At 32.7% G+C, this 23,908-nt stretch overlaps 2 protein-coding genes and 1 pseudogene across 2 annotated transcripts; 1 reads left to right on the forward strand and 2 right to left on the reverse strand.

The window, feature by feature from the left end:
• Positions 1–1,038: 1,038 nt before the first annotated feature.
• Positions 1,039–5,316, reverse strand: LOC120266899. The gene is made up of 3 exons (XM_039274553.1): positions 5,090–5,316; positions 3,693–4,039; positions 1,039–3,612 (listed from the first exon to the last, which is right to left on the reverse strand). Exons 1-3 carry the CDS (start codon positions 5,277–5,279, stop codon positions 1,192–1,194), a joined length of 2,958 nt encoding a protein of 985 aa, XP_039130487.1. The 5' UTR covers positions 5,280–5,316; the 3' UTR covers positions 1,039–1,191.
• A 5,787-nt stretch (positions 5,317–11,103) lies between these two features.
• Positions 11,104–15,360, forward strand: LOC120267579 (annotated as a pseudogene).
• Positions 15,361–17,293: 1,933 nt separating this feature from the next.
• Positions 17,294–20,394, reverse strand: LOC120266667. Its single transcript, XM_039274306.1, is given in 5 exon segments — positions 17,294–17,701; positions 17,703–18,064; positions 18,141–18,316; positions 18,586–19,212; positions 20,174–20,394. Coding segments are annotated over 5 exon segments (1,407 nt in total). The 5' UTR covers positions 20,179–20,394; the 3' UTR covers positions 17,294–17,464.
• Between the last annotated feature and the right edge of the window lie 3,514 nt (positions 20,395–23,908).

Here is a 23,908-nt window from a genome sequence, read left to right on the forward strand (position 1 = left end):
ATTTTCTCCTAAGAAAAAAGGTAAGCTTTTTCAAGACCACACATGGAGAGGACCCTTATCAATGATAAAGATTAGGTTCATTCAAGCATATCTCTGAAGTGTCGGTTTAGGTAGCTATCAACTTTAAACATCATACAGAGAGTAAATGCAATGTATTCCCTTCAATGCATGGCAAGAATTCTATGTATAGATATAACCATATAAGTTAATAATCAAGTCGATGAGAATCGACTTTGAACATAAATTACAGTGCATGTATTCTCTTCAATGCACTGTCAACGACGAAGATTAGGTTCATTCAAGCATATTTCTCAAGTGTCGGTCTAGGTAGCTATCAACTTTAAACATTATACAGAGTACATGCATGTATTCTCTTCAATGCACCATCAATGATGAAGATGAGGTTCATTAAAGCATAGTTCTCAAGTGTTGGTCTAGGTAGCTATCAACTTTGAACATTATCCGGAGTACATGCATGTATTCCCTTCAATGCACGGCAAGAATTCTTTGTTTAGATGTGACCATATAAGTTAACAATCAAGTCAGATGAGAGTCATGTTTTCACTAAGTATAGAAGGGAAAGCGAACTAAGAATTATAGAAAGAGAGCACACTAATGGCCAAAAAATCTTTAGGTCTGCAGTACTTAAAAAAACAAAAACAATCGCGATTGGAACACACCTGATATGCAGATGAATAGGAAAATAATAACTTGTTTCGCAAAACCACCACAGAAATCTAATGAGTGATGGCTATACAAGGAGACAAAAGGGAGAATTCGACAGTAAAATAATATCCAACATCTGGCCTTGAATTAAAACTCGTCACAATTGTTTGAGGAGTAAACAATGAACTTAATATCAGCAGTCTTTCAGAAAGTATATGCAGGAAATAAACTGAAAAATGTATTCAGTACCTCAGTCATAGAATGGATTTCCTTCCTTCATGTTGATGGAATGGAAGAAACATAATATCAGATTATGCCAGCCAAATCCTGTAAGAAAATCAAGGAGAACATTCCAGTTCATCACAGCAAGTGTATCAGCACAATAGCAACCCTTGTTTAATTGACACAATATCTTCAAGACAGAAATAAATAAAAAAAAAAACATATTTGGCATGATATTTACATCCAATCTGACAAGGGAATTGTTCTTTTTATTTATCTGCTGTACATATGTTTCCTTCACACTCAAATCAGACTGGAAAACGGTTGACCATTGTCAATCTGATCACCATGTGGTGCATCCTGTGAACCAGGGAACTCAGTTGGCTGCATAAGATCTTCCACATCCAACAGAGACTGACTGCGGTCCAGATCCTGATATGAAAATGAATCATGTTGTTGTGTGTCAAGATTGTGATCATCATTATCACGATATTGTTCCAGGGGTTCTGATGATTCACCTAGCAGGACTTCAAGAGGAGTTTCAGTAATCCAGGTTCTCACTGGTGGAAACTTCACATCCAAAACTGGATGTTCAGAGTCTAATGTATAATTCCATTCAGTCTCAATTTTTAACTTATCGTGGTTATTGCCAATAGAAGGTTCACTAAGAATACTTCGAATGGTAGTGCTATCCTCAGTTGCTTGGTTGCTCCCAAAATCATCAGTGATGCACCCATCAAGCTGACAAAGAGAACCAGCACTGCTTGCATCTGACCATCCCATAGCAAGTTTGTTCTTCAAGAAAACCTCATCGATACTTGAATCAGTACAACTGTCTTCAGTCCATCTTCGGCCAAGTTGGCCAAAGCCAAGGTTTTGAAACGAGTTTTCCTCACCATCACTTTCATCAGCCCATCGTCCATCAGGGAAACTGCTGTAGCTCGAATTTGATCCACTGGCAAAGGAATGAGGGTGTGTAAATACCTCATCAAATTCAGCCGCTGAACTGTATTTCTGCCATTTCAAGAAATGCTCCTTTTGCTCTAAGGGAACTTCAGGAAGAGAACCATTTGGATTTGATCCACCAGCAGGAGCACCCATGGAGCTCTGCTTCTCACATGTGGCAGGTTCATTTGGTTCCTCAAACAATACATGAAGGAAGTTGGCAGCGTGAGGCAGCTCAGCATCATTTGTCATGTCCTTGGTACAGCAGTTGTCCATACCTGCCATCTTGTCTCCTTCGCAGGGCATTCCAACAGAAGAGGCCAACACATTCTTTTTACCATAAGAAACTTCAGGAACCTCCTCAGTTGAGGAAATTAAGAAAGAAAATGATGAGACTGGACGCAACTCCCATAGCTCTGAATCTGCGGTCTCATTGTGATTGATAAGATCATCCTCATTTGTTGGAAAATAAGATGCTGGACTTGGAAACATCTGCGAGTCAAAAACATGATCCTTTTCAGGCCCCACAAAAGGCAGCACAGCATCAAAAGTAGTTTCCTCTGAGATTACTGTGTCTGATAAACCGCAATGCTTTTTCCCAAAGTCAATATCACCAGATAGACAGCTAGCTCCTTCAGGTGGACCTTCAAGGATGATAGGAGCCACAGCATTGTTTTCTCCATCAGAAGATTTTTGTTTTTCTGTCACATTTGGGCCTGTCGGGGGGAACCTGTCACTCGTTGAGGATAGAAATGCCTTAAGTGCTGAGGTTAATGCATCTTCAATGGATAAGAACTTTTTGACTTGGGGAGGATCTTTTTCAGTAGAATCTAGAGTATCACCAGTATCATTGTTGTCAGTTTGCTCCTCATCTTCTGTAGAGAATTCTGGAGCCTTAACCACAAGGCCTGGCTCATTATCTTCACTCGAGAATTCAGGAGCTTTAACCACAAGGCCAGGAGACATCTGAGAGTCAGGCAAGGAATCTGGTACATCATCAACAACAGATGACTCATTGAGAGTGGAATTATCTTTCTCGATCAGATGTGAAGAGTTAGAGTCATTATGTTCTGAGTCAGATTCATCAAATGAAAATTCAGGGGCGGAAATCTTTGAGCAACACAATCCTTCAGAAGAAGGCATTCTTGCAGCAAATGCCTCAAACTGGTGCTCCAGACTTTGGAGCCTCGTCTCAATACAATTGAGGGGCTTCATCATGTTCTCCTCGAACCTAGAGCAGAAAGCTTCTATCTTCCCCACCCTTGAGACAAGCTCATCTAATACCTTCTCAACACGATTGTAAACCAAATTATCTTGTTCTGGAACAGGGGTATATTTCTCACTTGACATGAAGCTATTTGTAATTTCTGCCTTGTCTTTCCCACTTTCATCCATGCCCAACTTCTGATTTGCGGCATTCGGATTTATTTCTTGAGGTACTTTCATCTCTGCAATCATGCTACTCTCAGCAGCTTTTTCCAGACTATTTTGCGGTTTCTGGGCCATCAGGACGTCAGAAGAACACCTGTCTTGTATTCTGCCACTGCCTGATTTTGATAATTGCAGAAGATTGGGAACAAGCATGGCCAACAAAGAACTTCTTTCTATGCTTCCTGTTGTATTCCCAAAATTGTCTGGATCAGTCAATTCAACTGGATCAGCATAGATGTAAATCTCCTCTACATGAACACAAGCTTTGTTTTTCAGAGACAGCAATCGAAGAGAAAGGGTGACACAAGGGCTAGCATCAGCAATCTCAGCTGTAGCCTCATAGAATACCTGGAGATTACCATTAGTATGCTCAAACAACAGAAAACAAATAAAGAAAAGAATCACGTGTGTTGGGCTAACAAGCTTACTTCCTTGATTTTCTTTGTGTTTGTGTGAACCATCTTTCCGAGAGAATTGGTCTCATTAGCCTGCTGAGGAGAATGTGGAACCTTCACTTCTATCCACTCATCTTCATCACCAGCACCATCATCATTCTGACCCAGTTTTTCATGTGATGCGGCAGTTTCATTGCTTTCCTTTTGGCATTCAGTAACATATTCTTGGTTATCATCTCCTGATGTAACTTCTCCACAACGTACAGTACACAAATACTCATTACTCTTATCCTTTTTATCCGTAGTGTAGTATATTTCAAAAACACGAGCTGTACTCCGCACATAAACCCGGTGAATTTCATATTTTGACCTGAAACAGACTGTGGCATAACACATTTTCTTTAAATTCTATAAACAGCAGGAGAAAAGCATTCAACAGAATTAGATATACAAGGTCTTTTTCATAAAGAGTTTAATGAGCAGAAGTGCCATCTCCAAAAGCATTTCTTTTTTTAAATATACTTGGTTACTAACTCAAATGCTCAATTTTAAAAAATTCAAGCATTGTCCACAAGCACAAGCATGCACACGCATACACACACATACACGAAAGAAAAATCAAAGTGAACGAAATGAATTATAGTCCCGTGCCATCAAAATCACCATGCCCTTAATTGATCGATGTTGCATCAACTGTGAACATGGATGCACTCATAATCCCTGTCAAAAACGTTAATCTAATTCTTAGAGCTCATGCTCAAACAACAATACTGATCAAACACAGTAATATCCTCATTCTCTCATTGGTTTTCAAACCAGTATGTGTTCAGAATATTATTTGAATGGAAATAATATGCAATGCTTTCCCATTTCCAAACCAAATACGAATTCATCCTAAAAGACTTTCTCAGATCTACTACAATCCATAATATTTGCACTTTTCTAGTCTTAAACGCACCATCAACAATGCCTTCTTTTTTCAGATTTAGTTATTTTCCCTTTCTAGTACTAACATTGTCTAAATGAAAGACCACCATTGATCCATCTAGCTTCTCCACGTTCATTCAATTAAAACCTAATAAATGGATTTGAATTCATTATGTTTTCCTAAGAAAACATCAAATATAACCACACAAAATTTCACTTTTTCTGTTACACCTCTAAATCACACACGGCAGTAGTAATCAAAACAACACAAATCCAAAATCCATTGCAATTAAATGATCATCTTGTTCTCAAACGCACAAACTCAATCAAATCACACACGCTAGAAGAAATCAAAACAACACAAATCAACAATCCATCGCTACTAAAAGATCATTCTGTTCAAGATCCAGCAATAGAGAACAGATCAAGAAAATTCTAATAAAATTGCAGTGAATCTCTTTCGATCTAATCAATAAAAAGAAAAATAAGGATCGTGAACTCACTGGTGATCTCACAAGGAATGGAATCCATCGAAGGGGGTCTCAGAAGAAAAACACCCGTCGGGATCGCAGCGGGGCCATCATCGGCTACCGGAGAACTCGATGTATCGAAGGAGATCGAGCCTTCGATGGATCCATCGGAGACGACCCAGTTCGCCGACGAGCACAATATCGCACTCCTCTCTTCCTCCATTGCTTCCCAATGGAGAGCTCTGCTCTTCGATTGCTCGCTTTTCTTGTGTTTCTTGTGGAAGGTGGGAGGGCCCTTGACCGTCCGATCTTTTGTTGTTTATCTCGATGAGATTTTGACGGTTGATCTATGACTATCGATGGATGGGCCGACCTTGGGCCAAATACTTTAATAACAACAATTTTTTCCCGATAAGATATTATTTTAGAAAAATAAAACAGAATAATAATTAAATGGAAAAGTAATGATTGCTCCCTGATCCTTCCAAAATTTTCATGGGTAGTCCTCAGGGTTTTTCTAAATGCATGAAAAATCCTTCTGTTTTATTTGAAACTGTTTTTAAATTTATAAATCAAGATAATTTGTGAAAAGTTGTTATCTTGACGGACGTATTCATGTTGATGGATTGAGAATGGGATGGTTTAGTTCAATTATTAAATTTTGATTAGTTAATTGAATGTTAAAATGCATTAGAATGTGTAGACAAAAAATGAAATACTAAAGGGAATTGAAAAAAAAAAGGCTTAATTTGTTATATATTTATTTTAAAATTGAAGAAAAAAATAATGGTACTACTTGGTGGTATAAGAATAGAGAACAAACATTTAATAATTTATAGCCCAAGTTTTGTAAGAGAAAGAAATAATCTAAAAAATAATTAAATATTATTTTCGAGGTGGATTAACTATCGTCAAAAATAAAGTCTCTTATTTTAAAAATAAAAAATGAGAATAACTTGTTTTATTTTAATCTATTTTTTTTTAGAGGTTGGTTAACTATTCACTCTTCGTGTAAGGTTGTTTTACACCTTCATTTTAAAGAATTACTGGGAGATATTTAATTTTTAGTTTATAATTATGGATTTTTTATTCTTTGCTTGTTAGTTGATTCATAATGAAATTTTAGAAACAAAATTATTATTATTTTTAAATAATGCATGTATATATATGTATAATTATACATATACAATTAAATTCGAATAATAAATAAAGGACCAAATCAAGTCAATATCGCTTGGACCACAGCCCAAAAAGAAAAGGCCCACGAGGTCAAATATGGGCATCTCGTAGAATTCTCAGTTTCACACTGACAGTTTCAAAAAGATTTATTCTTTCACAAATACCTAAAAATTTAAAAAATCAAAATTCATTCTTTGAGATATTACAAAGATAAAAAAAAAACTTAGAGAAAATTCAAGTTATAAATAATTTGTGGTTTATTCACTTTAATTAAAAAATTTACTCAAAAAAATTATAAATAATTCATTATAACTCTCCCATGTATTTAGATATCTCAAATTTGAAATATTAAAAGTTGAGAATTTTAAAAAAGGAGTTTTGTTGATCTAAATTTGGTTCTTAATTAAGAAATGAAATTACATATCATTATTATTATTATTATTATTATTATTATTATTATTATATGAATAGGGGCAAATCTCCCATTTAAAGGATTATCAAAGAGACATTGCAGAGATGCACTAATCACTGTAACTTATATACTTCCTAGAAAAATCACATTATCTTGTAATTCTGAAAGAGTAAAACCATTGTTTCTCCCAAAGATGATCCACACCCAAGTCTGTGAATAGTACTACTAAACAGTATTGAACTCGGGTGCCCAATGCACTAGGCCGGTCCGATTCAAGCCACAAAACCGGTTGAGTAAAAAACCGGTCTTGAACCGGACAAACCGGCCGGTTCAACCGTGAACCGGATGAACCAGGCCGGTTCATATGGTGTCAAATTTCAAGTAAATCAATCAAGCCATCTAATATAATTTAATCACCGGTTCCAGCATGATAGTTCGCGCTTCACGTGATTGGTCTATGAAACGGCTTGTTCTATTATCCTAGTTGTTCTCCATTTATAATATGCCCGGTCAATAGAAATCATCTGAAAAGTTTTATCTTTTAAATTCATTAGTGAGATCCGTTTAAGCTAAAATGTGTCAATTGGGCAACACACCTCATAATAATCCTCATGATGTCATTTTAAAATAATAGCTCATGATGTCATTTTAAAATAATAGCTTTTTATTTCTAAAGAACTTCAGTAACCAATGTGAATGATGAAAGAAATATTATATATAATATATACATAGTTACATGCAGTAAGGTTCATTAGATTTTTTTATTAATGAATGGTATTATAAATTTATAATCTAATGAGTGGTATAGAATCATTAGATTTTTTATTAAAATCATTTAATGTATTTTATTTTATATTTTTATAATTTTATATATTAAATCCGGTTCAACCCGTTTAGACCGCGGTCAGACCTCTTGACCCTTGAATCTTGACTTTCTCCGGTTCAAAGGTCCGGTCCGGTTCTGACTACCTAGCATTTAACTTATGTTTCTTAATTTACTAATTTCTCTCTTTTTATTAAGATTATGTATTCCAATAACCAGTGATGAAAAATAATATATTTACATAATTTGCTGAAGTAAAATGTTAAATTGAACTCTTAAATTATGCAAACAAATAATTTGAGACATGTAAAATTTATAGAGGTAGGCACTTATAAAATAAGTCACAGCAAGTAATACTTTCTTTACATGTAAATGTGTAAAAAAAAAAAAAATCCGATATTTGTAATTATATACATTTATAAAAGTATACATAAAATTTATTAGCCACAAATAAAATAACGGTACGGTTTGTCCTAATAAGAAATTTTAGTTTTACTAATTGAAGTCAAAGTTTATAATTTTGGTGAGCTAACTTTCTACCTTGATGAGGTACTAAACACTTATTTTAATGGAAGAAACATTGGATGACAAGGCCTCTAAAATATGGTTTCCTAAATTTGCATTTGATATGTGAAATGATAAAATTTTATTTTTAGTGATATTTTAGTTAAAGAATATTTATTGTGTGCGAAGGTATTCGTTCCTGATAATCTTTAAATAAGTTATTTTGTAGTGATGTTGTCAAAAAATAATAATAATAATAATAATAATAATAATAATAATAATAATAATAATAATAATAATGCGTATATATATATTGATCAAGCTGAAAACACAATTTATTACAAAATAAAAAGCCAGGATAATTTGATTAAAAATAATACAATTGGACAAATAAACATGGGAGGACCTTATGTTTCACTAGCACAATTTGCAAGTTTTGACAAAGAAAAAATTATATAATCAAAAAATACTTGTGACACTAGGAAACAATAACTAGGGAAGATTATCCATTAAAAATGATATAATTTGTCGATAGCAAAAACGGTAATCAACTCAATTGATTTTGAGGTTGGGTGTTGTTAGTTAGCTTTTCTATAATAGGTTAATTGTTGATTAGTTAATCAAAATAGGAAAATACGGTAAGTATTTTCTTATTCCTATTTCTCTATTTTAATTTTTTTAATAAAAATAGTAGTTTGGATTAATTGATTATTATTTATTTTGATGATAAATATGAACAAGCCACTATGTTGACATATGTGCACAAATGAGGAGTGCATGCACAAGCTCAATAATACCTATGATCAATGGCAAGCCAGAAATTATATAAAGGGGAGGCGAACTACAAGTTTTAAAATAATTAATTAACAAAACTTTTAAATTAAAATTTAAAATTATAAAATACATTTAATTCTTTTTATAACAAGTAAAATTTAAGAGAAATAATTAAATTTAATTAATATATCAAAATATATATTTTTATCAAAATTTATATATTTTTTTTTATTATTTTGATTCAGGGGCGGTTTAAGATAACTAGAGGTCTATAACGGAATTTTAGAATAAACCCTATAATTTATTTAATAAAAATTAAATTTATATAATTTTTTTTAATAAATACTTATATGAGATGTTTGCTTATCTTTTTACATACTACTAAACTCATGATAAAAAAGATATATTTAAATTTGTGAATAAAACTCAACAAAGTAAAAAATCTAATAAGAAAATTGTAAAAATATAAAAACTATACAAGCTTTTATTTACAATTAAAATAAATAAATATTATATTAATTTTGGAGAAATAAATGCATTAAAAAGCTAGCCATAATAGAATTTTGAAAAGTTAGTTAGAGAATATATGACTGATTAAGTATTAAAATATTTAATATTTTAATGTATTATTTTAAAATTTAAAAGTTAAATAAGATTAAATTACATTGATTAAATATTAAATTAAAATATTTTTGTATTATGATAATTATCGGTAGTCTTTCAAATTTTGATTTTTTAAATTATTATTAAAAAAATTCTAAAGATGAGAATTTTAAAAAATAAATGACCTAAACTAATTCCTTCCCTTTGAGTTGATATTATTCTGATTTATATTAAAATATAGATAATATTTTAAATTAAAAAAATCTTATTTGCAGGATATATGTATTTTAATAATTTATCTGAATTCATTTAAATAATTTTTTAAAAATTTAATTTTATAAATTATTTACATTTAAGATCTTAGCAATTATAAAATAAACCGATATTTAAATATTTTTAAAAAAATAACTTTCATTTAATCTTCTATATAAATTACCCATAATTTAAAATAAAATTATTTATCACTAAATCAAAGCTTTAATATTTTCAATGCACATTAATCAATCATATATATTTTTACAAATTTTCTCAAAATGTTTTTCTTAAAAAAGCAAACTCAATAAAATCATCTAATAAATGATAAATAAATAAATAAATAAATCCAATTATTCAAATGAAAAATAAAAAAATAGAAAATAATGAAATTATAAAATATATATAAAAATAAAAAATTTAAAATTATAAAAAATATATATAAACTTAAAAAAAAAAAGGGAGGAAAGGGGAGGGCGGAGTGGAGGGAAGGAGCAGGCGAGGTCAACAGACCCATGCCGCCAGGGGGTGGGCGCCCCCTTATCGATCCATTAGAAAGCCGTTTGGTTCACGGTAATGAAATTACCGTGGTAATAAAATCGAGAATGTTATATATCGAGGAATGTTATGATAATTTATAATAACCATTTTGGTTGAAAACTCATATTACATTGTAATCATAATATTCTAAATTTCCCAAAATAATCTTGTGTCTATCATTTTGTGCAAATTTAAATTTAAAGTAAAATAAAATTTTAGATTAAAAAAAAATTTTCACAATTGAACATATTCCTAAAATAATGTTATTTAAATTTAAATCAATAAAGTATGAAAATTTTTTTTTAAACCAAAGCGTATATTTATCAAAGAGATGTTTAAGATTATCACTCACTTGGTAATCCAACATAGCCACTTATTTTGGTGGTAATGAGATTACAAGTTTTTTTGATAATCTTCATATATTACTATCAATATTACCACCGCTACCAATCCAAACGTGGTAATCTGAATTTTAGAATCTGAATTTCAGATTACCAAGTAACAAATGGGTAATATTTTCACATTACCACGAACCAAACGGCTAATCTTTTTTTCAGTCTTTTTTATTTGTTTCATTTTAAAAATTTTATTTTGTATTTTTTACTCATCCATATAGAAAATTTATAAAGCATTAAATATTATTTTTTTAAATTATTTTTTATATTTATATATCTTTACAATATCTACTAACTTATAAAATAAATTGAAATTTTAATATAATTATTTATAAAATTAATATTATTAAATAATTTTAACTAATTTTTCTTAATCTACGTAACTCAGATGAGATAGACAAGTAAAAAAAACCACGAATATTTTATAATTAAAAATCTTAAAAAAATAAAAAATAAAAAAATACACCTTCTAGAAACTCTGGTGAGAAAAAATAAATAAATAGATAACCCCTCCTTCCATCATTTTTCTATAAAAAGAGAGAGAGAGAGAGAGAGAGAGAAAAAACTTTCAATTTTCAAACCATGGACTTCACAGCAACGCCAAACTTTGACTGTTGCTCTTCCTTCCCGCAATTCTCTCTCATGACCATTTCTATTTTCTAGAGAGAGAAACAGAGAACTCCCCAACCTCCACCTTCCCAACCGCCATTGAAATACTACTCCTTCACCTCCAAGCTTTGACTCCTTAGCGAAGCATTCCCATACTCCCTTCTCTCCATCTCCTCCTCCAAGAAGCATCCGCCACAATGGGCAATTGCTGCACCACCGGAGCCGGCGATCGCCGGAAACGAAAGCACAAGAAGGGTAAGAAACCGAACCCCTTCTCCGTCGAATACAACCGCACCCCGCCGCATAAACCCACCCCGAAGTTCACCGTTCTCAAGGACGCTTCCGGCTATGACATCTCCTCCCGCTATGAGCTCGGCCATGAGCTTGGCCGTGGCGAGTTCGGCATCACGTATCTTTGCACTGATCGGGTTTCTGGTGAGGCTTTTGCTTGCAAATCCATCTCGAAGAAGAAGCTGAGGACTGTTGTGGATATTGAGGATGTGAGAAGAGAGGTTGATATCATGCGTCTTCTCCCACGGCATCCTAACATTGTTAGTCTCAAGGATACCTATGAGGATGAATCCGCTGTGCATCTTGTGATGGAGCTTTGCGAGGGCGGCGAGCTGTTTGATAGAATCGTTGCCCGGGGGCATTATACGGAGAGAGCCGCCGCCGAGGTCACTAGGACCATTGTTCAAGTCGTTCAGGTTTGATGTTTGCTCCATTTAGAAAAGAAAAAAAAAACTCATCTTCATCATCTTCTTATCTTTTTGAGTGGTTTTTGGGGTGTGCTTGATTTTTAAGGTTTTTTTTTTGGGTGTTCTTGTAGATGTGCCACAAGCATGGAGTGATGCATAGAGATCTAAAACCTGAGAAACTTCTTGTTTGCTAATAAGAAGGAGAATTCCACTCTGAAAGCCATTGATTTTGGCTTGTCTGTTTGTTTCCGGCCGGGTATGTGTTTGTTGAAATGCTTTCTGCTTGTGAACATAAAAGTATGAAAGTTTTTCTAAGTTTGAAGGAAATTTTATACTGGGTTTTCACTGTTTTTTTATTTGGTATCTTGTTGATGGTTTTGTAATTTTTTTATAGGTGAGAGATTTACTGAAATTGTCGGCAGTCCATATTATATGGCGCCTGAGGTTCTAAAAAGGAATTATGGCCCTGAAGTTGATGTTTGGAGTGCTGGCGTTATCCTTTACATCCTGCTGTGTGGTGTGCCACCTTTTTGGTCAGGTAACTTGTCACAGAGAATATCAGCAATCAGTATTAAATAAGACTTGTCAGGATTTTTGTTTTCACAAATTGGCTGTGATTATTGCTTGCTCTGAGTTTGAATATTCTCTAGTAGATGCTTGACTGATCATTTTGCCATGTGTCTGTTTGATTTCCGGGAGAGTATTCTTGTTTGTCTTATGTGTGGGAAAAATTTTAATTAATGCAGAAACTGAACAAGGAGTTGCAGAGGCCATCATTCGTTCTGTGGTAGATTTTAGAAGAGATCCATGGCCGATAGTTTCTGATAATGCTAAAGATCTTGTCAGGAAAATGCTTAATCCAGACCCGAAACAGAGGTTAACAGCACAAGAAGTTCTTGGTGAGATTCAACTATTCCTCTTTTTAATACTTGATAGCTATTACTATGAGAAAAATTTCTTGGTTTTCAATCATGTTTTTGGTGCCTACCTTTGGTTGTTGTTGCACTTTAATTTAATCGGCTTCAATAAAAATATCCTTCTTTCACCCGCCAATCTTCCAACTCGATTATATGTGGTTGACCATTTAGAATGACACCTTTAGTTCATATTTCACCCAATTTGAGAAATTAATTATTTTCTCTTCCATTTCTTCTGATCACATCGTTAGGTTTCATAATCTTTCCGTTTATAAGTGGAAAGTGTTGATACAACCATGACAGGATAATTAGGGTGGTGATGATGGATGGAAGATCATGCACCGTTTATTACATAAATCTTGATTTTGTGACCATGGCCTCATCTCTTATATCAAAATATCCGTACTATTTGTCACGATCCTCTGTGGAATTGTGATGTCAATCATTAGCTGCTCCTGCTAAAGTACTACTGTAACAGTAATTTTTTTTCCCACCCACAAGTGGTTGTCACTGGGCGAAGTAGTTGTCAGCAAGTGCAAGTCTTTGGAGCAAGTCTTTGGAGAATTTTCTGCACTCGAGGACAAGGAGAGTGAAAGAGAGAACTGACTAAAAAACGTATTGGTTAAGGTGTAGAGGCTGCATCACTGATGAGGATAATTTCTGATGGACATACACATACAGACAACTTGTGGTAGAATTTTTGCTACTAGATAACTTCTTTCAAAGACAGTTCTCTTTGTTCCATCAAGAACTCATTCACACTTTACTGGAGGAGCAGTAAATTAGAAGTTTTCCAGTTCAAATTTGCTCCAAGATTTTTGTAGAAACCACTTTGATTTGAACTCGTTCATCAACGCAATTAAACCATGTGAATTGATTAATGGCTTTATGGTAAATGTTAAGTAAATTGATTTCCACGTTCGTCTCCTCATAGTATGCATAGTGATAACTTTCTCCTCATGATGCTTCTTTTATAGTTCTTTGTGGACTGCTGATTCCTCCTCAATATATTTGGATATTATCTGAGACATCTCTCCGTGTGTTGCAGATCATCCTTGGTTGCAGAATGCAAAGAAGGCTCCCAACGTTCCTTTAGGGGAAACTGTTCGGGCAAGGCTTCAACAATTCTCTGTAATGAACAAGTTCAAGAAGAAAGCTCTCAGGGTGAGTTTTTCAATGCTTTGTCAAGATCTTACCAATTACTATGAACTATGTTTTGTAAAAGCTCTCTCTCTCTCTATATATATATATACATTCCTTGTATTTCTTGTTGACCTAGAAAATTGTAAATGGATACTTTTTACAGGTTATTGCTGAACATTTGTCTACGGAGGAAGTAGCTGAAATGAAAGAGATGTTCCGGACAATGGATGTAAATAACAATGGGAAAATAACACTTGAGGAGTTGAAACATGGCTTACACAAGATGGGGTACCAGCTTCCAGATGCTGATGTTAAGATATTGATGGATGCTGTAAGTATCTCGCCTGTCATAATAACTTCATAAAGAGAGTTTATAGATTGCTTGTGAAGATATGCACATTTGAATTTAGAAACACATGACAAAGATATGGCTGATACCGTGTCCAATTAAATGTTTGTTATCATTTTACTTTTCTGACTGGAATTAACTTTTGACAAGGCATTTACAAAGACATATAGCAGACATCACCCTTTTTGACCTTCCTATTACAGGCTGACGTTGACCACAATGGAACCCTGGATTATGGTGAATTTGTTGCTGTATCAATTCATGTACAAAAGATGGGGAAATGATGAACACTTGCATAAATCTTTTGCATATTTTGACCTCAACAAAAGTGGATACATAGAAATTGAGGAGCTTAGCGAGACAATGGCTGATGACTTAGGGCCCAAACCGTGACGAAGTAATCAATGCCATTTTCCATGATGTAGACACAGATAAGGTAAGTTATATGATTTTATATATAGCATTAGCTCCTCTTTCCCTCTCATCTTTCTTGCCTCATTTTCAAACTTAAAAGAGTGATTTCCAAATGTCATCATGTATGCGAACGATGATCACTATTCTATAAAAATAAAAGTCCGAACTTCTGCTGTCTATGTTACTACGAAGATGCAAGTGATTATGTATTTACTTATTTATTTCTGTATCTTCAGGATGGAAGGATAAGCTATGAGGAATTTGCAGCCATGATGAAGGCTGGCACTGATTGGAGAAAGGCATCCAGGCAATACTCACGAGAACGGTTTAACAGCATTAGCTTGAAGCTAATGAAGGATGGTTCCTTGCAATTAAAGGGCAGATGAAAGCAGGCTGGTAACTCATTTCTTTTTTCTTGGATGACTTTATTCTTTCTCGACTTTGTTCTTCAGAGTGTTTTTTTTTTACTTGTTCTATTTGTTGTTTACATATATCAAATAGAGAAGAAGCTAAATGATGCTTGTGATTGTATACATTATCTTTGTTTCTTTTTTTGTTTTTTTGTTTTTTTGTAGATTATTTGTATATTTTACACTACATAAGTTTTAATTCAGGAACCATTAGATATCATGTGCATGAGGCACAATTGATTCTTAATTGTCTGGTTTGGTTCTAGATAAAGTCAGGCAAAGTTGTTGGATATTTTTTTTCTCTTGGATCAGAAGTTGACAGACCACGTTTCATTTACAAAGAAAATTACATTGAATACAGACTTTGAGAGTGGGTTTGGTGGAATGTTTGCAGTTAAGGACCTTACTTTATAGCCTTTAGACTTTTCATTTTAGACATTGTGAGTTTATAATCTCCTCTTATTTTTTTTATTTTTTATTTTATTTTTTTCTGCTTCACTGTTAATGGACTTATACTGTTTGTTTTGTAATTCTGTTTTTTACTTAAAGTGGTTTATTTGTCTTTTAAAAGAAATTAAAAAAAATCTTTTTTTTTTTAATTCCACGTTTAATATGTCAAATTAAATTTACTTGGTGTTGATGTGTCATTTTAGGTAGTTCTGGTTTCATGTCTGGCCTAAATGTGGGCTCATGTGGGTTTCATTTATATTTAGTTAGATTTAATTATAAAAAGTTTTTAAAATAAAATTGAAGAATTTTGTCCATGTAAAATGAGTAGTCTTTTGGATATAGTATTTATTTATTAAAAATTAACACTTTTACTTCTTAAAACTAAAATGTTTCTATTGTTGTTATATATATAATTATATATACACACACGCCCCTTTATATGAACACCACACCAGCACATATTGAATTGTTTATGAATTTTATCTTATAATCTGCTTTTATATATATATATATATATATAACAAAGTGAACAAGCTACCAGATTCTAGCATGATTGTTGAGTTAATACTAAAATAAGTTAGCTTTAAACATTTTTTTATTTAATTTTTTTTAGAAGATAAGATTTGAACATTTAATTTTTGAACTGAGAGGGAGATCAAATACCAATTATTTCTATTGTATCTGTAGTATGCTGATACAAAATTAATAATTTTATTAATTTTTGTGATATTTTGAATAACTAATTTTTTAATATTTTGAATTACTTAATTTTTGGTAGTTTTAGAATGTTGATTTTTAATAATTAATTCTAAAATACATGGGTTAGCTGAATAAACAGGCTGGCAATGCCGCAAAAGTCTAGACTATCTTCACGATTGAAGAGATGTTTGGTTCACATATATATATATATATATTTAGAGTTAACCGTTATTATTATTATTATTATTATTATTATAAAGAAAAATGATAACAGTTTTCGGTAAAAGTGTGGGGTTAGAGAGTAATTTTTTGAATATTGAGTCAACCACATGACCAAACAACTGTTGCTAACCAGTGGAACTACTAAATTTTGATTTAATTAATAATAATAATTAAAAATTACTCTTTCCGTTTGTTTTTAGTTGTTACATTTAACTAATTCATACTAATTAAAAAAAAGTTAAAATTAATTGATTATTTATATTTTATAATTTTTTTTTATTATTTTCCAAAATTACCTATATTTAAAACTCTATTAATAAAGAATATAATTTAATATTTAGTTGATTTTAATTTATTAAAAATTATACAAAAAGGTAAATTTAGAAAAAATTATTTAATATTGCACAAAGTTTCCAATGTGACAAGTAAAAATGAATAGAAAAGAGCTCCAAAATATGATAACTAAAAAAAAAGGAGGGAGTAATATTTTAATATTTTTTTATTTTAAATAATAATATTAATTTTTAAAAATTAAGTACTAAATATATTTATTGAAATAATCAAATCTTATAAAATAAAGTGGTGGGAATATCTCCCTATCAAACTTGTGATTACACAGACTTATTTTATGTTGTTTTATATTTGGATTTTAGGCCTATTTTTTTCTTATTCTAAAAAAGTTTTCAATCCAAAAAAATGAGTCTGGAATTAGAGTCGCTAATCATCTATACCAAATAATTTTGACTTTTAATGTCCTAGCTTATAATTGAATAATCAATAATATAAGTGTCAAACCAATAATTTAATTTTGTACCAACAAAATAAATTGGATCTCAAATCAAACTACAATAATGTGAGAATTAATTTTATTCTTAAAAAAATCCATTACAAATCCACTGTGGATAAAAACATGAGTAAGAAATTAGTGTGGTTTCATAAGTCTTAACCAATGATACAAAGAAACATGAAAAGCTAGCCAATTGAGGCCAGTAATGTTTCCACAAACCTCTCAATTTCATGTTAGTTCCTGCTCTTTCAAACTAGCTGCTCTAGCATTGTCCCTGTCTCTTTTAAATATCACATGCAAAGGGCTGTAAAACAAGGAGCACAAACCAAAAGGAACTATCATCATGGAAAGAAGTCCTCTTGATAATGCAAATGCCTGATGAGAAGATCCAGAAATTGAATTCACAGGCCTTGAGTCATAACCATAAATCTTCTCTGTCAAAATTCCGACCGCCGGAGCAGCGAAAGGATGAGAATGAACCTTCGAATGCACGATCAAATGCGTAAATCATAGTACGATGTTTCAATGGGACAACCTCGGCGAACATCGGATTGTTTGCACAGGTAGCACACCAGCTGATTGTGAGTCCCATAAGGAAGAGAGTTACAGCAAAGGAACTCCAATTACTCACTGACTGAGGAATGATATTGAGGAGAAGCCATGAGAATGGAATGCCCATGAATGCACTGAATTGTGCACACATTACACGCCCGGTGTCCGGGTAGATGCGAGAGACCCGGTCTGCAATCAATCCTCCGATGAATGAACCCATAGCGCATCCGATTGCGAAAATGCTGATCAATCCAGCTGCACTATTGTTATCAAAACCTGGTGCAAATAAATGAGAACTTGTTTGTGAATTGATGGTCTAGGCAAATTTTGCAGAGATTATAGTATTTAGTACCTATCAATTCAAACCACATTGTGAAGAACACCATGGCTCTCCAAGGCAAAGAACCAACAATTCCCTGCAAGACAATGATCTGGAATGTCCGCACTTTTATTACAGCTCTTGTTGCTGCCCAGGACTCCCTCCAAACAGAATGTGAGTTAGCATTGCCTTTCCCAACCAATTCAGCCCTGTTAGCCAAGAGAAAATTACCAAGAATGAAGAAAACTAAGAGTTCAAATGTGATCTATATGATGTGCTAATACAATTATATTACACGACTTTCTTTTTGTGCATTGTCATGGATGTATACCAAAATTAGTATCAGATTAATAGCAAAGACAATAATGCATGTTTTAAAGCTCATCAGAAAACCTGGGTGAGATGTAGATACAATCACTTTATTGCACTTCAGCATGAATAATGTAGATACATGTTTATAAAATCAAAGAATATTTACCTTTCAGAGTTCTCATCAATGATGGTCGGAATAACAAGAGAGCTTCTGCCAGGATCAACAACAAATAAGTGAACAAGAACTCCAATCAACAAACTCAACAATGCCATCAAGATGAACGCACAGCGCCAACCTGGGATGCCCCAATATTCTTGGCCTGCCATGATAGTTGCTAGCGCACCACCACCTATCCCTCCAACAGAACCTACAAGGCTCAACAAACCAAATCCTCTGCCTCGGACATCATCAGAATAACTATCGGCAATAAAAGATTGTAATGCTGGGATCACAATGGCCAGTCCTAAACCATTTACTGCTCTCCAGCATGCAACTTGATAAAATTGCTGGCTTGCTCCTACTGCTGCCGTCGATAATGCCCAGCATGCTGTACCAATTGCGAGGACTGTTGGACGATCATAGTGCAGTATTAGAACACCTGCCAAAGGAGATGACAGTGCCTGCACAAAGTTCATTATGAATGTGAGATAACCAAGCTCAGTAGGGCCAGCACTGAAGGCTTCGCTAACTTCTTTGTAAACAGATGGAAGAAGGTTCTCATCGGCACGCTCCATTATGGCAGCCATATTTATGAGAATAAAGGAAATTGAAAACCCAAACAGCCTCCTTGTCCTGACAGATGATAAAAGATGACAATAGTTGGGTTAGGTTGTGAGTGATCAAACATCCATATTGAAATTACACTCTTCTCTGCTAAATTAACATATAAATGAGCATTGCAACAGCAATATCGATATTATGCTGCAACCTTATAAAAAACAAATCGCAATTCAGAAAAAGAGTGACGTCGACTTATATGCAAATAAATTTGTTGTGTGTTAAGAAAACTCTATCAGAAAACCGATGTTTTTCTTGTAGCATGTGAGTGTGCACTTTGTTATATGAGTGCTACATAAATAAGAGTCTTCATATATTTGTCAAGTGCATTCATGCAATATATTTCTGCACACAGTATATTACACAACCAGATATACCGAGAGTCTTACTTTGCTTTACTTTCAATAGATTGCTTCAGTAGTTCATCAATTAATATACAAAAGCACAAAATTATAACCACATTAGGCATCTTTGATCATAGTTCTGAACAGAACCACAAACTACAACCAAATTGACCTATTTAGGATACATTTGGACTTTCGCAGTCCTTGATGTGAAAGTTGACTTCTTTAACTCATCCTTCTCATCCTTGGCCACCCTTGAAAATTTGGGGCTCACCGTGCCATTCATCAATCCAAAAATCTCAATTACAATGATCCATGAACACTTGATTTCTAGTAAGAAATTACAAGGAAAAAGGTTTTTTGATAAAAAGTGGATAAACCACTGTTTTATTGAAGCTAAATCAAAGATTACACTATCACCATAAGTCAGAATTAATGACAAACACAAAAAGGCACAAAAATGGAAACAATTATTATCAACAATTTCCTTTTTTTCCAAATATATTAACAAAACACACAATCACACAATACGTACCATCTCATCAGTCATCATCAACCATTCAATCCAAGACAAATAGAACTAAAAATCCAAAACAAAGCTATGGAATGCATAGATATTTATAAACACTCACTTCATTCTCAGAGATCCAGAAAACCAATCCAGAGCTCAGCTGTGTCTGTTGAAACAAATGGAGATACGATCACAAGCACTTGCTGGAGGGTATTGGCCACTGCATCTGGCGCCGATTCAAGGATAAAACTTCACCATCACCGCCGCCGTCGCCCTTGGAGGTGAAGGAGGAGGAGGAGGAGGAGGAGGAGGAGAAGTCCACGAGAAGCGGAGAGAACCGGACAAAAGAAATTCATAACCAATAGCGAATGGGATCCCGGGAAGTCATGAAAATTATTGATATACCCCTTGTATAATTTTTATTTTAATTTACACCCTTCAAGGGCCTTTTTCTGAAAATATGAGTACTGTTCTGAAAAATATTTGTAAGAAATTATGGGTTAGTTCAGCAGTAATTATCCGTCCGTGGTTGTATATATATATATATATATATATATTTGTATTTATATATTTTTTTCCATGGGAATCTTGGAAAAAAAAATTATATTTATGAATTTATTGTGACTTAAACCTCTGTAATAACTCTGAAATGGAATATATTTGATTAAAAAACAGACTTATTTTTGAGTTTTATGGTTTTGTTTAATAAAATCTATAAATAATTATTAAATAAAAATTTTAAAACTAATTTTTTTACTTTTTTTATATGTATTTATTTTTGAATAGTTAAACTATGTTGTCCCTGGAATCCAGGTACCTAGCTTTTCTTTGATTAAACAATTAACGGGTTATGGATCCAAAAAATGGGAATCCGAGTCCATTTTGTTCGAAGTTTAGGGCCTTTTTTATTTTGAAAATTTTTTCCCTACAAATTATTTTTTTTATTTTTAATTTTTAGACATTAGAGTTGATTTTAAAAATAAAACTACAAAATGTGTTTGTTATAAAACTGTGAATATTTTTTTGTTTTATTTATTATTATGATTAATAAAAGAATAAGATATCTTTGTTGCTTATTAGTCATTGTTATGTTATGATAATCAAATAATTAATATATTTTTATTGTGAGTGTTTTTTTAAAAAATAAAACATGATATTTTTATATTTACATATAAAATAAATATAAAATACTAAACCATACATGTAAATGTGTATTATATAATTATAAGATTTGTAAATATATGTAATGTTGGAGTAGGCTCACTACTACAGCTAGACCCGCACCCATACTCTAAGTAAAAAAATTCTCTTCTTTATAAGGATACTTCCACACTAAATGACAAATAAAAGTTCACATACTTATAAACGCTATCTGTCTAAATCTTTAGATTTAGGGCAACTACTGTCTAATACAGTGGATTGTTGCATGGCAATTGGTTGGCAGGTGTATGATTGAAGTCTTGCTATGTGTGATTGTAATAGTAATGTTCACATTATTATTCAAATAGGTCTCCGATGGATTTTTCATGGGAAGAGTTGTATCCCTCTTCTCCAGAATTATAGGGAAAATTATTAGCTCACTATAGTTTTTACAATTTTTTTTGGGCATGCATATAACGGACTTTTATTGCTCTGTGTGACGTCTAACTAAGTTAATAAATTTTTAGAATATTGATAAACTACCATACCTTACGTTCTTCTATATTTATTTATTTTTTGATAAATCTTTAAATGGAGCGTTGTGTAGTTACATCTGTGTAGGTTGTGGCTTTCTATGCAATGGCTAATCCCAGGCTTAGAAAGTTTCTAATTATATTTATTATTTTAATTAAGTTAATTACATGATATAATTATGACTTATATTCCTACATCAAAGATTTGATTTTTTTTTTTCTTGAAAAACTGGATAAATCACTTCAATTAAAAAAGAGAAACAAAGCACAGAAACCTTCCCCAAACCAAATGAAGGGAACAATACATAACAACAATAGCAAAAAGAACCAACCAAACTGTCCACAAGACATGAACAACAGATGAGAGAGAACCAGACAATGAAAAGAAAACAACAAATGAAAAGCGAGGAATAAAGAGCTTCATTGAAACCCAAAAACAGCAGAAAGAAACTAGCCCGTGATTTGGTCAAATGCCTCCTCAGCCATCATTGAACCACCAATCTCCTTCGAACGCTGGCCTAAAAAGTCCAAGCCGCGCTTGATGGTGGAGATAGAATCTTTGAACTTTGCTCGGGGACCCTCTGCCACAGCTGACAACCAAGACAAAATCATGCGGTCACATTTTAGAATAATAGCAAAAGCAGGCACAATAGTTGAATTAAAAATACAATCATTTCTAATAAGCTAAATATTTCAAACAATAGCCAAATATTCCATAATAATAACAAAGGCAGACACAGACAGTTTAATATTTTTGACAAACTCTTGAAATATAGTTATTATTTTTTAATACAAATTATGTGCATTCTCTAAAAAAGCGAGATTTTTTTTTACAAAATATAAACACCAATATCATATGTATGCACAGACATAAATTGTATAAGTTATGAGCTAAAGTTTGAACCCGTGTCCTTGACAGGACACAAATATTCTACACAAATAATTTGGTGCCAATAGAAAGTGATTGGCGACATGTTTTTTGAAAAATGTTTCCCAAAATGCGTACTGAAATATATTTTTTAGAGAAATTTTCATTTTTGACTGAAAAAACATAAAAGATGCATGACAAACTGTCCCTCATTTTGGTCAAAGCAAGTTGATGGATGAGAAATATACAATCAAATGGAAGTGGCAATATTTGAAAAAAATACAAATTATGTGCATTCTCTAAAAAAACGAGATTTTTTTTTACAAAATATAAACACCAATATCATATGTATGCACATACGCCATCAATCACTTCATTGTGTGGTACTGTGCGGAAAAGGTCTATCCTAATCGTGTTTTTAAAAAAGTTATTATCTCAACACACAAATGATTTTACTTTGTATAGGTTATGAGCTAAAGTTTGAACCCGTGTCCTTGACAGGACACAAATATTCTACACAAATAATTTGGTGCCAATAGAAAGTGGTTGGCGACATGTTTTTTGAAAAATGTTTCCCAAAATACGTACGAAATATATTTTTTAGAGAAATTTTCATTTTTGACTGAAAAAACATAAAAGATGCATGACAAACTGTCCCTAATTTTGGTCAAAGCAAGTTGATGGATAAGAAATGGAGTGAAATTTTTTTGAGAAAAGATCACTAAACTTTTGCATCTCAATTTCAGCTTTGATCACGAAAACTTCAATTTAGTATCAATTTAGTCACTCAACTTTAATTTGATTTCAATAGGTAATAAATCAAAGATTTCAACCCCAATCTGATTTCACAGTGACTATCTCAAAAAAATCTAAGTCGATCCTACTCATTGACAGGTTATTAAGTCTATTAGAACGTGTCCACGTCATCGAAAAAGAGTCTACATCATTCATTTGGAGGTTGAAATCTCTGATTTACCACCATGTGAAAATGAAATTAAAAATTGAGTGACCAAATTGATTTTCTAAATTGAAGTTCGATTGATCAAAAATAAAGAATGAGTACAAAGTTTAGTGACTTACTAAAAAATTTACTGGATAAGAAATATACAATCAAATGCAAGTGGCAATATTTGAAAAACAAAAGAGATGGAGTTATGTGAATACCCTAGCTTTTTTAATCTCGTAATTACCTATATACCCTCACGTAAATTGAAATCATTTCAATAGTACTTGTGGAAGAATACTTCATCTGTTATTTTTCTTATGTGGGAATAGAGGGGGCACGGGCCATCATTTGGCCCGGCCCAGCCCGGAA

The sequence above is a fragment of the Dioscorea cayenensis genome, chromosome 8 (genome assembly GCF_009730915.1).
Source record: "Dioscorea cayenensis subsp. rotundata cultivar TDr96_F1 chromosome 8, TDr96_F1_v2_PseudoChromosome.rev07_lg8_w22 25.fasta, whole genome shotgun sequence".
Lineage (NCBI taxonomy): Eukaryota > Viridiplantae > Streptophyta > Magnoliopsida > Dioscoreales > Dioscoreaceae > Dioscorea > Dioscorea cayenensis.